We start from the raw sequence: 15,195 nt of genomic DNA on the forward strand, positions 1-15,195 counted from the left end.
GGAGTTGGTCTTCCTCCGCGGCCGTGGCTTCTCGCCCTCCCCAACCTCCTCCACGGCTTTCTTCCCCCCACGCACCATGAGGGCGGCATATTGCGCCTTGAACTTCTCCTCCCCGTTGATGACCCTCCAACAATAGGAGAGGTTGAAGGACTTGCCTTCATGTTGGACCTTGAATGCCTCCAAAGCTTAGAATGCCTACAAATGAATAGCATGCAAGCATATGGGCAAATGGATATGCAAAATGGACATGCAAGCATAAATGAAATGAAAACAAAGAGGGGTGCATGCATACCATGTCTTGCATGCCGATGCCGCTCTTGATACGTGCCTTGATGCTCTCAAGAGTGGCACAGAACTTGTCGCACTCTTGTTGGATCACCCTCCATCGCTTTGAAATGGGCACCCACCCGCGCGTGATATGCATTTGGTACGGCGCAAACTTTTTGCGTTCATGGAACTCACGATGGACACGAATCCAAAAGGTTGATGCCTTTTGTTCGGCGCCGACCTTGGGGTCTTGCCCAATGTCCCTTCAACACTCACAAAGGAGCTTGTCCTCGGCCACCGTGTATGCCTTCATCCGCTTGCTCTTGTGCTTCGACTTCTCCCCGACGGCTTGGTTGGTGAGCTCGTCCTCGAACAAAGGCTCCTCGTCGATGTCAAACTCGTCCTCTTCCTCGAGGACGTAGTCCTCCAGAAACTTGTGGTCGAGCAGGAAGCCGTCCAGGTCCAGGTCGACCTGATCTTGCATGAAGGCGCCGTGCATGCCAGCTTGATCATAGGTCACCTGCGTGAACGGCCCTTGGTCGTCCTGGCTTTGGGTCTCATCGGGACGTAGCTAGCCGCCACACCACCCTTGAAGATGATGCTCTGCATGAAACGGTTGGCCGTCTCGTCGCCGACACACGAAGCGACTCTGGCAGCACCATCCGAGGAAACACGGACGAGCCGGTGCTGGCCGCGGTCACGGTGGCGTTGACGAGCCCGTGTTGGCCAGGGTTTAACCCTAGGTAGATCAACGCCTCCTTCGTTGCCACCGCGATGCGGGCGTTGATGTCCTCCTGCTGCGCGGCGGCGGCGAGGGCAACGGCGGTCGCTGCTTCGTCCCTTGCGTCCGCCGCGTGCCTCCGGCCCTTCCTCTTCGCCAACTCCACGACCCGCTCCTCGGGCGTCAGCTGCTTCTTCTTGGGCGTCACAACAGTCTTGCGAGGGGCGCAAGGCTTGCCTTTGCCCGAGGGGGCGGAGGTGATGCCAGACAAGGCGAGGGAGGCAAGGCCGGTGGCAACATCGAGGACATCGTCCATGGCGAGCGGGCGGAAGGGTTTTGGGAAAGTGGAGGGAAATGGTGAAGGCTTTGCCACCGACTGGGGGAGTAGTTGACGCGCGATACGCACGTCCATCTCGTATCCACGCCGACACAAATGTGGCTCAAAATTGAGCCGGTAATGGGTAGGCAGGCGGACGAAAAGCGGACGCGCGTCCATTTGGGTCAACGCGTTGGGCCGACTTTTCTGCCGCCGCAACCCAAACGGACACGCACGGACAAAATGGATCAGCAGTTGGAGTTGCTAAAAAAAACAGGGATATTGCTTCACCAAGATGGCAACGCCGGATCTAATGGACACATCTGCCACCCGCCTCGAGGTCTGACAAGTAACACATGACAAGTGTTCATCAACCATTTCCACGCTATAACTTTTTACATGTGATGCCCCTAAATTCATGAGGCAGGATCAACAACACAACATAAAAGAACAGTAGCACGAGACATAACACAAAATTACCACGGAGACAAAAGATACTTTGAGGTTTGACCTGCAAGCAATCACTGGAGATGTTTAATATTTCATCTGAGAAGCAACTATAGAGAGCCCTAAACAAAGGTTTCATGGTTGCTTATTGCAACTTTCTAGCAGCGGCCGCCTCGCCCTGCCTTAGTCAGCAGTCCAGCTCTGCTCCACGATCTCGCGGACTTTGCGGTTGTACTCTCGCTTGTTCTCGCTGAACATTCTGGCAGCTTCCGAATTTGCTGGAGAGTTGGGGTTTGGATCACACAGCAAGGACTGTACAGGAAGTAGAGCGTTAGTGAACCAGGTATCAGATATGGATGCATGATGCAGGCACTACATGCAGCATACAGTTATGGGGGTTGGCAGCACGTACATGTGAAACAACCCATCCTCTATCATGAAATGGTTCTGCTTAACATTTTTTGCATCAACGTTTGTTCTGAGCATAGCAGCACTGCTGATTGTTTATAAGCAGCGTACAACCACCATGTGGCTGTACAGCTCCAGTTTGTAAACAGTGGTATAATCTCAAATAAAACCTGGCTAATTTAATTCACTGTCGTGTGATTCTGCATAATTTAGGTCAAGATTCCCTTCCCAGTCAACAAGCTGCAAGGAGAAAAGTTTCCATACATCTTTAAATTTCCCTAAGATCGATTTACTTGACATGATTTAGAACATTTGACAAATACAACTTCCTGCGTAGGAGCATCCCACCAGGTGCAACCAAGTCCAAAATTCAAAAACAGAAATTTGACTGGAAACTGTAGCAATGCAACCAGATATTACATCTAACCACTCAATACATAGTCATACATGGCATACTATCGCGTGGTAAGCAACACAAACCAATCAACATAAATGCCATGCTTTCCAAATATTAAAAATGGAGGTGTCAACGAAGACTCCTACCAGACAATTAATAAACAACACACGAGGGTCAGACTGGTAGCCCACCATGCAGGGTGCTAACATTGATACTAACCAGGGTTGGCTAGCACTCCACATGGTGGGCTAGCCAACCGAATGCAACAGACTTTCTTACCACAATAGAGGCCTCTCCACAATATTTGGCAAGTGACTGAACATGCCTACTAATTAGCACTATTTCCTTCTTCAATGGGAATCACACATGAAGTTTGACTAGTCTGATCAAAATGGTACCTGAATAGAAGTCAATATGGCAGCAACGTCATATATAGGGCTCCACTGGTTCTGTAGAATATCCAAGCAGATGCTCCCATCTGCATAAACTGCAGAGATGTAGGAAAGATATTAATCCACTTCTCCAGAACATCAATTTAGAATAATGATAATTACTCAGTACGATATGAAAGGTATTCGAGTCACATAAAATAAGAGAGATGGATAGAGACAGTGAGAAAGAAGGTATCTTAGTCATATGGAATCAGAGAGATGGGTAAAAAGGCAAAGTGGGAGAGATTACTATTTGGGTGAAACATCCTAGAGACAAAACGAACAGTTGGCGGCTTGTTGGGGTAATCTTCTGTAAACTGCAAGGTAAGCTTGAACGTGCCTAGATATGTGAGACAATAAACTGTCAGTAAATTTCAAGTGCCATCATATTATAATATAATAGCATTAATTCAACTGCAGCAACAGAAAGATGCAATGTAAACTACTCCTTAAGACTTTTTGGTTGTCCTATATAATGAAGAATTGCTGCGTGGCAATACGAATGGATGACCATGATAGGCACTAAAAATTTCACATGTGTTCATCATTTTTGCAATAGATGATTTAAGGCAGTTCAAAAACTACAAAACCAAAACATTAAACTCAGCATGCAAAATCAAGAAATGCCATATAACAACAATGCACCCATAGAGGATTTCTCATGATAGAAATAAGCAAAGCTTTAATAATTTTTCACATGTCTTTTGGGTATGAAACCCATTTGGGCGAGAGTAGTACTAGGATGGGTGACCTCCTGGGAAGTCCTCGTGAAAGGGTTTCATATCTGGCCTACCCCAACTTGTTTGGGATAAAAGGCTTCGTAAGTAAGGCTCTTCACGTAGTTATTAACCATAGGGAAGTATGGATTACTCTGTGACAACCAATGATTTGTCAAAGTGTTAACCACGCAAGACAGCAATGTCACATAATGTAGGTACAAAAGGTAAATTAATATAGACAATTTGTACAGAGAACAACTTCCATAAGCATAACTAAACATGCACTACTATTGAAAGTGAATATTCAGTACAAACTCTTGACTAGAGGTAGAGGTCCGTATATCGATAACCGAGTTAAATTTATCCAGCCAACCAGAACTGGAAAGATATATCTTCAGACAAGAGGGATCAGAACTGAAACTGATGTGTAAGGTACGCCGGCTGTGATTTTTATTGGTGGATAACTGATTACACCAGCGAAAAATGCCTAACTGCCAAATAATCATCAAAACCTGATCACTGGTTCTATAAGACCATCAAGGACAAACTATCCACCCTCAGACCCAGATAAATCTTAGGTGAATATTCCACCAATTTTGCTTCTTAACATTGGAAAACTAAACTAAATCCACATTTCTACATGTCTTTGTATCAAATACCCAGCCCAGTAAGCTCGTAGTTGTATGCAGTGTTTAAAATATTGGCCGACAATCAGTCAACTTGCCAACTAATCCCTGCTCGGTTGGTCAGCGAACAGCCGTTTAACTGGCTGATTCCCCTCTAACCCCTTACTCACCAGATGACCAAGCAGTTACCAGTTAACGATACCTGAACATTTGTTGCATGTATAGTCCTAGTCCCAGTAACTCAATGTAATATAGATCCAATCAATATTGCTGACTCATCGTCCGATTAATAGGCTCTTGTTTTTTGGGGGCAAAGGCATAACAATTTGTGGGTAGTTCCGCTAAAAAGAATATTTTGTGGGTACTTGTAGACTTGGTAAAATTTTGCATTTTAAGTGATAAAGTGTGCTTTTTAACTGGTAAAAGTAAAATAGGGTCGAAAGTTTTATGGAAGGAAGTTTACTACAAAAGAAGTACAACTAAACTAATTGCCCAGCTCGCACGCGAAGGTACACAGTTCAAAACTACCAACAACTTCGACCACACCGCGATTGACTCATACAACAATGACAGCATACTGAGACCAGAAACATAAAACTAAAATATAAGCTGAAGTCTTGTATGCTCAGACAAAATCTACTACCCCTATAAAGCACGAACGGGGCTAATCCAAAGCATCTTGATTTACTAGATAACTGCCCGTGCTTTGCAACAGGGCCATAAATATTTTGTACGCAATCACTGTGAGACATACAAAAAAAATAGATTTTAGTTGCCAATTGAATCGCCATTTTCTTAAAAAAAAACTGCTCCCTCCAATCCATATTAATTATCGCTGCTTTAGTACAACTTTAGTACAAATTCGCTGCTTTAGTACAACTTTACTAAAGTTGTACTAAAGCAGCAATAATTAATATGGATTGGAGGGAGTGCAACAACAACAACAACAAAGCCTTTAGTCCCAAACAAGTTGGGGTAGGCTAGAGGTGAAACCCATAAGATCTCGCGACCAATTCATGGCTCAGGCACATGAATAGCAAGCTTCCACGCACCCCTGTCCATAGCTAGTTCTATGGTGATACTCCAATCCTTCAGGTCTCTTTTAACAGACTCCTCCCATGTCAAATTGGGTCTACCCCGACCTCTCTTGACATTCTCCGCACGCTTTAGCCATCCGCCATGCATGGAACTTCTGGAGGCCTGCGTTGAATATGCCCAAACCATCACAGCCGATGTTGGACAAGCTTCTCTTCAATTGGTGCTACCCCAACTCTATCTCGTATATCATCACTCCGGATTCGATCCTTCCTCGCGTGGCCACACACCCATCTCAACATACGCATCTCCGCCACACCTAACTGTTGAACATGTCGCCTTTTAGTCGGCCAACATTCAGCGCCATACAACATTGTGGGTCAAACCACTGTCCTATAGAACTTGCCTTTTAGCTTTTGTGGCACTCTCTTGTCACAGAGAATGCCAGAAGCTTGGCGCCGCTTCATCCATCCAGCTTTGATTCGATTGTTCACATCTTTATCAATACCCCCATCCTCCTGCAGCATTGACCCCAAATATCAAAGGCGTCCTTCTGAGGCACCACCTGCCCATCAAGGCTAACCTCCTCCTCCTCACACCTAGTAGTACTCGGTTTTAGTTCTACTAAGCCTAAACCCTTTCGATTCCAAGGTTTGTCTCCATAACTCTAGCTTCCTGTTTACCCCCGTTCGACTATCGTCAACTAGGCACCACACCATCCGCAAAGAGCATACACTATGGGATACCTCCTTGTATATCCCTTGTGACCTCATCCATCACCAAGGCAAAAAGATAAGGGCTCAAAGCTGACCCCTGATGCAGTCCTATCTTAATCGCGAAGTCATCAGTGTCGACATCACTTGCTCTAACACTTGTCACAACATTATCGTACATGTCCTTGATGAGGGTAATGTACTTTGCTGGGACTTTGTGTTTCTCCAAGGCCCACCACATGACATTCTGTGGTATCTTATCATAGGCCTTCTCCAAGTCAATGAACACCATATGCAAGTCCTTCTTTTGCTCCCTGTATCTCTCCATAAGTTGTCGTACCAAGAAAATGGCTTCCATGGTCGACCTCCCAGGCATGAAACCAAATTGATTTTTGGTCAAGCTTGTCATTGTTCTTAAGCGGTGCTCAATGACTCTCTCCCATAGCTTCATTGTATGGCTCATCAGCCTAATCCCACGGTAATTAGTACAACTCTGAACATCCCCCTTGTTCTTTAAGATTGGTGCTAATATACTCCGTCTCCATTCTTCTGGCATCTTGTTCGGCCGAAAAATGAGGTTGAAAAGCTTGGTTAGCCATACTATCGCTATGTCCCCGAGGCCTTTCCACACCTCAATGGGGATACAATCATGGCCATTCGCCTTGCCTCCTTTCAACCTTTTTTAAGCCTCCTTGACCTCAGACTCCTGGATTCGGCGCACAAAAAACATGCTAGTCTCATCAAAGGAGTCGTCCAGTTCAATGGTAGAACTCTCATTCTCCCCATTGAACAGCTTGTCGAAGTACTCCCGTCATCTATGCTTAATCTCCTCGTCCTTCACCAAGAGTTGGTCTATTCCGTCCTTGATGCATTTGACTTGGCCAATATCCCTCGTCTTCCTCTCTCGGATCTTGACCATCTTATAGATGTCCCTTTCGCCTTCCTTTGTGCCTAACCATGGTAGAGGTCCTCATACGCCCGACCCCTTGCTTCACTGACAGCATGCTTTGCGGCCTTCTTCGCCATCTTGTACTTCTCTATGTTGTCCACACTCCTATCCAGGTATAGGCATCTAAAACAATCTTTCTTCTCTTTAATCGCCTTCTGGACATCATCATTCCACCACCAGGTATCCTTATCTTCGCTTCTCCTTCCCTTGGACACTCCAAACTCCTCCGAGGCCACCTTACATATGCAAGTCGTCATTTTCATCCACACATTGTCCGCATCCCCTCCTTCCTCCCAAGGGCCCTCCTTAATGACCCTCTCCTTGAACGCTTGAGCTACCTCCCCCTTGAGCTTCCACCACTTCGTTCTAGCGACTTTGGCACGCTTATCCCGCTGGACACGAATCCGAAAGCGGAAGTCAGCAACCACCAGCTTATGCTGAGGTACAACACTCTCTCCAGGTATCACCTTATAGTTGAGGGAGTACTTTAAAAAAACACTTATTGACTTACCTAAGAAAACATGATTTCATTTGGTAAACCAGAAGACGTGTGTGGTTTTCAACAGAGACAAGTCGAAAAAACCAGAGGTAGGAGCAAAAAAATTTAAGACGGAGAGGGAGGAGGAGAGGACGGAGTGGGGTTGGATGAAGGTGGGAACGAAACGCTGATGGGTGAAATACGAGACCTTACGTCTTTTAAATACTCCCTCCATTCCACAATGTAGTGCGCCCGCGCTTCCCAAGATCTAAGTTTGACCATAAATTCAATGGTATAATTTTTGCCCTTGCCGCAGTCGGTCTCGTTGGTTAAATTTATGGTCAAACTTAGATCTCGGTAAGCGTGGGTGCACTACATTGTGGAATGGAGGGAGTATATATAGTAGAGATAGAAGTACAATACCAAACTTTTTCGCTTTGTCATACATCACTAAAAAAATTGTCGATTCTATTTAAATATGTTCATGCTAACTAGGATTAAAACAATGACATTCATATGGTTACGTCCATTGCACGTGCACATTTATACTAGTATAAAGAAGGGAAAGGAAGGACCTGATTGGTTGGCTTGCCAATGGGGCTGTGAACCAAACATGCCTCAAGAGGTTGGGCTCTCAGCAAGATGAGATGTTTCATTTCCACCATTTCATATAAAGAATATAACTTCAATACCACTAGACTAAGCTTAAATTAGATATTTGCATAAATATGACATAATGAGACAGCTTCTCCAAAATCATGCCTATTGCCATATTAGGATGCCACAAGCTAAAACATATGCACAATAAGCATGCATCATGCACCAACATGGTTGACCCCATACATAGTTATTTTTGGTTATGTGCTCCTTCATGACTGTCATATGCCAACGTGTATGGTGATGGAACCGCTTTATATTACATTTCTTATCTGGCCACTCTGAACCTATGGAGTGGAACAATGTCCACCTTGGAAGAATTTTGGTGGTGGTCATGGGGAGGGCCTAAAGTGGTCGGACCCTTCGCCGGACCCTGCGTAAGCGGGAGCTAAGTGCACCAGGCTGTCCTTTTTTATGGGAGGGCCTAGCTAAGATGTTTTATCACTAGGTCTGAGCCGTGGGCATGCAAAAATCACTACCTGCTACTATGCATCTGCCGTGCATTTCCCTACAGTACAAATATGAAGATTGAACAATGCTCTCAAAAGCAGGTGACATTCCTGGAACTGTCACACGAGCAATATTACTGATTTAGTCTTTTAAAACAAAAATAGCAATTTGCTATTGTCCCAAACTAAACGGACAAAGCAATGTGGATAAATTAGTTCATCATGTATTGCTGTCACACCAGCAATATTATTGATTTAATTTACACACAAAAATAGCAGTTTGCTAATGTGTCAAACTATAAGCTGAGAAGCAAAGTGGATAAATAGCATTAAGAGGATGCATAACAGATATGAACTTTTTCTTTATCTAGTCCTCAGATAGAATACTCAACCTTATGAAGTATTAATAATATTTAAAAGAGAACAACAGCATCACGGCTTTCATGTTGCAGCTGAACTCCTTTCCTAAGCTAAATTGGGAACCTATTTCCAAATGCAAGTCCAAAGCTTGCTGCCAAAGGAATTTCCAAAGCTACAAAATTTCTATACCAAAAGAACACTTTGTGCAACTCCAAATCAGCTCTGGCGTTCCATCCCATAACTCACTAAAAAAATTACTGCAGAATTCATACGAATCTCCTAATTTTGGTGCACCTTGAGTGGAGTCTGCCGTCGTAACAGGTTCGACCATGCAGATTTTGTCTTTTCCGATTTAAGGAAACCCAAAACCAGCAGGGATTTCATAACTTTAGCCTAAAATATACACTTCCAACAGACCTTCTGCTGCTTGTAAACAGTGACAGAAAAGCCCAACGAACAGTACTGCCCAAATCATGCAACGGAATTTTCCGCGCAAAACGTATAACAGACTAATGGATGCAAACAGGTACAATGCAGCATCACTCCCAGGACAAACAAAAACCATCAGCAATATATAGGATAGCTGCAGTTCCGCCTTACGATTCACAATAAAACTACGCCCAAGGAACTAGCAACCACACGTAAAACAGTAAATCAGCTAGAGGTCAGAGGAGATCAAACCGACGAGCCTCACCTCCGTCCCATGGCGTATCATCCGGCCTGCAAAACCACACCACAGAAAAAGGATCCCTCGTCAGCACCACAAACCCTAACATGGAAATAACTGAAACTGAGGAGCTCAGCACGATCTAGAGGTCCCCAGACCAAACCCTAGGAACAACGGCGGCGGCCGAGAGGCTGTCACCCAAACGAAAGGGGTGAGGAACTGGAATTCCAGGCGAAGGCGGGATCACGGACCCGAAGATGACGGCGTTCCAGAGCATGATGTTGTTGTCGTGCGGCGCGCCGCTGATCCCGGCCGGTGGGTCATGCTGCAGCCGCTTGAAGTCCCGCATCAGGCGCTTTCTCGACGGCGTCGACATCTCCGCCGCCGGCGCAGACTCCTCGAACCCGCTAGGGCTCACGTACGCACGCACTCTCCCCGCCAGTCGCTTCGGCCAGGTTTATTGCGTCCGGAATAGACGAACGAGAGAATGTGAGGACATCTACAATCTACAACATGGGCATACCGACGCGTCCCAATCATTTTCCCCTTAAGGCTGGTCATTGGAGTAACTTATACTAGTGTCATGTATATGACACTAGTCTAAAGTGGTGTTTGGTTCTCTAATTCTATGATTTTTTTAGTCCCAACTAAAAAGTCATTAGTCCCTAAAAAGTCCCTCACTGTTTGTTTGCAGAGACTAAAAAGTCCCTAGTCTCTTCCTAGAGGCTATTAAATAATCATGTTGCCCCTAGTATATAAAAAAATAACAATCAAACAACACCATGGGGTGGCGGGCCAATGGGTGCATGGAGGGGCATTGATGGAAAAGTCCCAAAAAGTCTCAAAAAGACTCTCCTTGAGAGTCTTCTTTATTTAGTCCCAAATGCCTAGTTTAGTCCCTAAAAAGTCCCTCCCGTTTGGTAAAAAAGTCTCTATGAGGGACTTTTTCTAGTCCCTACACAAAAAAGTCCGTGGAAACAAACACCCCCTAAATTAATATCTTCATAATGTAAAGTAACATATTGATAGTGTCATATATGGCTTCATTTAATGGTTTGTAGACTCATTTTGTCTTGGAAAAACGATATGTTACAGTAACATATTATGTTACTACTTCTCATTAACTACATGCCACGTAAGCAAAAATTTCTCAAAGTACGCTATGTTACTCCCACTATGACTAGCCTTAGGGAAAGGCCAACTTTATATTAATCAAAAGTCATAGTAAGTAACTTTTAAAAAAACATAGTAAGTGGGATACAATTCGGGTCATGTGGTTAGCCAAACCAAACATGACGACCCTAAGATAGAGTAAGAGAAGAAAATCTCGCTAAACTATATGGGTCAACATTGACCACACGACTTTATAAAATATAGCTAATGTCGCTTTTGCTTTGATCTCTCTTATAATAGCACTATAGGTACCATGGCTGCCTAAAATGATCTCTTCAACAACTTGTTTGAAATCCGAGACTATTATAAAGTTGTGAAGTTGTAAATCAGACGCCAAAGAGAGGGCTTCGCGACACGCCATTGCTTTGAGTATTGCCGGATCATGCACCCCATGCACTACGAGTAAGGAGCTGCCTCGGAAGTTGCCTATGTTGTCTCGGCATACTGCCGCAGCTACTACCTGCCCTAACAGTCGCGTCGACCTGAATTTTTGCATAGTCAGGGGCGCGTGCCTTTGGCCGTTGTGTAGTCGAGTTGGTGGTAGCAACTGCCGTTGCAGTTCGCGGCTTCTTATCTTACAGGATTTGGTGTTCGGATATGAACCTTGAGACAAAGGATTGAAGTGCCGCTGGAGTTTGAAAGATCCCTTCATCTATAGCCTTTCGATGAGCCGTCCAAATAGCCCTAACTGCAACCTTGATGAACTGTTCATGTGATAGTGAGTCCATAAGAGTGAACAGCCACTGCCTCGCCTTCGGTTTGGTAGTTGCGACCAGATTTTGTTCAAGTTTATCGTCGACCAGAGCCCACGAGCATCTTGACGATGTATAGGGATGGCAATGTATACTCATTACCCTCGTACCCTGCGGGTAAAAACTCTATTACGGTGAGAGTATGGGACAAAAAGTTATACATAATAAGTTATTCTTCACCCGAGGTAATCTTACGACCGCTTCATAAATAAATTACGTTTGGAATACAAATAGTTATATTTATATTAATTCACTACATAAAATTTGGTATAAGAAAACAAAAAATATACATTATAAGACTAAAAATACCGCATTTTATGTATGTTTTACGTTCGTAATTTTACATAATATAAAATATTTTTACGGTGGGTATATATTTTTTTACGTTCTCTTTTTACGTATGAAATAAGATAAAATTTACGAAATCTAAAAATACGATGCATTGACGTCAAAATAAAAAGGGGGTGAAGAATAATTATTCCTCACACAGGGTGACAAATAGCGCGTCACTCTGGGTGAGGAATAGTTATTCTTCACCCTCCTTTATTTTACCACCAATGCACTGTAATTTTACGTTTCGTAAGTTTTGTCTTATTTCTGACATAAAAAGAGACCGTAAAAAATATAATCGTCGTAAAAAATATTTTATATTATGTAAAATTACAAACATAAAAACATAGTGTAAAATATACATAAACTTCAAATTTTCTTGTCTTATGACCTATATTTTTATTTTCTTATACGAAATTTTACGTAGTGAATCAATATGAATGTAACTATTTAAATTTCCAAATGTAATTTAATTATGAAATGATCGTAAGATTACCTTGGGTGAAGAATAACTTATTCTGCCCCCTGGGTGATGAATAACTATTCTGATAACACTTCCGCACTGCACGCTCAACAGAAGCGAACTGCATCCTCTTTACGATGAGCATTGCAATGCTTCATGGGAGAACTGCTTTATTTTCTGACGGTCCGCCCACGTTTTTTGTGAGGAATCGGGTGTTGCGGGATGATTTAATTTATTTCTAGATCTCATTTGACATTTATTCTTTGTAATTTACAGGAAAGGCGACTAGAATCTTTGCAAATCGAGCGATTTGGCGGACGAGCTTTCTCTATTCGTTTGTGTTCGCATCAGATGCGACTTTTTCATGCTCGGATGTTGTTTGTTAGTAGGAATTATTTGATTGCGTTCATTTTAATCAGTCAGTTTACTCTACAATTTGTCTAATTTTTAGTAGTTAGTTTTCAATTTCTGCGAAATCGATTGTCTGGGCGTGTGAGGTTCGTCCGCTCGTCTGTTCTTATTGTTTTTTTGGATTTTGTGCGTTGATTCATTTTGAATCTTGTAGTTAGTTTCTCTTTTTGGTTTTGAATTCATTGTATCACGCCTATAATGTTCGTCTTTTTGGTGTGCATTTTTAAAGAATAGCTCATGCTGTTCATCGCAGTGGCAGTGGGTTTGATATATTGTTTGGTGGGTAATTGTTCAAATTTGAGTGGTTGCGCAATGTTTTGGCCACTTATCGAACTGCAAGTGGAATTGGCACCTCTGTTAGTCTCCTACATGTCTGGACCTGTACTGCTTTGATTTTATTGTTGCTTCTGGCATATGTTTGTAGTGTGTTGCATTTTGTTAAGTAGTGGACTTCAATGTAACTGTATTATAGTGGGCACGACAGCTTATGAGATAATTCTTTTTCTTAGACTGCATTTTGTGTTTCAGAGAACCGCATTGTATGCACTTTCGTACTGCATTAGCAGAATAGTTATGCTGATATTTCTTGTATTTATGTCAATTCTTCTGAACTTCGTACCATGAGAATTCTGTTGACCAACATATGTTAACTACAAAGTTTCCGAGCATTGACATTGCATTATTATTGTTCAGAGTACTACATTTTTTTATATAAGGACCGTACTGTGTGTATTAGAGAATTGCATTTCTGTCAGCAGCAACTTGTCTAAAAAGGGTGATAAAATGATGCGGATGAGGTTGCATACTTTAAATAGGCACCGTTCAAGCCTTCTGATGGACATAATTTTGAAAGCATGCAATATAAGCAAAGCATTAGAATATGCCACTGATGGCTTTAGCTTTTATCCTAGACAACCTACAGTGCAAATATTGTAAACTTGAGGGAGTCTTCTTCTTTATAGAAAATCACCATGGCCACTTCTCCAGCCTCAAAGCCATTCTGGGAGACAAAATCATTCCAGCAAGTAGTTATGTTGATGCAGTCTTCAGAGTCAATGTGGTAGTCAGCTTGCATGTCTGCATACCCATTCTTGTGTTGTGTTTCCAAGGTAACCTTCCCTGAACTCGATGCAGGAAATTTTATTGTGGATGGTAGTTTTTGCATTTTGGCATGGATGGAAAAGGATTTTTTATAAGTAAACAACAAATGTTTTTCTTTATATTTAGGATGATCTGTTTATGTTGAATTAAATATGTACATATATATATGACTACTATTTAATAAAGTAGTTGCAATGTATGAACAAACTTATATACGGAATTGACTTGTAGTTTTAGTAGGATATATATTATACTGTAATATGTTTGTTTTGCAAGGTGATTTACAGTGTACTTCGCTAACATGTTAAGAGAACTGCAACACTGATGTATTGAACCTCTTTTTTGTTCGTGTGTTGGGGTTCTAATCTAACTAGTGGCAATACCTGGTGTGGCACTGAAGAAAAATAGGTGGAACTACCTAGTTTCAATAGCTAACAAATCTGAACAACAATAGAAATTCTGTTTGTATTTGTTGATACTACTGAACAAATTGATGGAAATATACATTCAGATCTGGATTTGCAGCCTAGATTGTGTCAAAAATTGTGAGGGGAAAACATACCCAACTTCCCTGTAGGTCTGCGGGTGTGAGGCGATGAAGAAATGATGCCCGAAACCCCCTGTTGGGAATCATATAGAACATCATACCACACTAAACTTGCATACAAATATTTCACACAGGCAGCACAATCAGGGTGGAAGCAGTGGATCGCTACGGGTAGGGCTATGTTGAAACCAATGAACTCGTACATAACGGTTCGTCGTCTTTATCAATGACGGGGAAATATCTTGGATGTTGTGTAAAGAAAACAGATAGACAACACAATATATAAGTTCTGCTAGAACATTAAGTTGACGTACAACCCTGTCTAAAAAAAGTTTAGGTAAAAAATGGAACAGGTCACAATCAAATGTACTGGCACATCAGTGCTTCACACCTATAGCTCGGATTTAACTAGTATCTGACAAGATTCAGTTGTTACCTCAAATTAGAGCACATCCAGGCAGCCAGCCCTGCCTCTTCTCCCAAAGAAGTAGTGGCCTCCGCCGCGCGATGGAGTAGGCCCTGTGCCATCCATCATTCCGAGCAACATGGGGAAAGTCTGACATTGACTCCTGTAATGGACGTCGTCGACGGACCCGGGCACCAGCGGCGGCAGTAGGACTTCGATTGATTGATTGACCACTTCTTCGACATGCACGAACACTCGATACATGTACATCCCTAACGTGGTCCGCGGCGGACTTGGTGGTGACGAATAGTACAACCCCGATTCTTGCACCGATATCTCAACACCAATCACCTTTGGTATGGTGGACAGCTT

At 43.0% G+C, this 15,195-nt stretch overlaps 1 protein-coding gene across 1 annotated transcript; it reads right to left on the minus strand.

Annotated features, from left to right (window-relative positions):
• Positions 1-1,661: 1,661 nt before the first annotated feature.
• LOC123188680 (ubiquitin-conjugating enzyme E2 2) lies at positions 1,662-10,186 on the minus strand. The gene is made up of 5 exons (XM_044600891.1): positions 9,892-10,186; positions 9,668-9,693; positions 3,238-3,327; positions 2,955-3,043; positions 1,662-2,063 (listed from the first exon to the last, which is right to left on the minus strand). Exons 1-5 carry the CDS (start codon positions 10,014-10,016, stop codon positions 1,935-1,937), a joined length of 459 nt encoding a protein of 152 aa, XP_044456826.1. The 5' UTR covers positions 10,017-10,186; the 3' UTR covers positions 1,662-1,934.
• Positions 10,187-15,195: the final 5,009 nt, after the last annotated feature.

The sequence above is a fragment of the Triticum aestivum genome, chromosome 2A (assembly GCF_018294505.1).
Source record: "Triticum aestivum cultivar Chinese Spring chromosome 2A, IWGSC CS RefSeq v2.1, whole genome shotgun sequence".
Lineage (NCBI taxonomy): Eukaryota > Viridiplantae > Streptophyta > Magnoliopsida > Poales > Poaceae > Triticum > Triticum aestivum.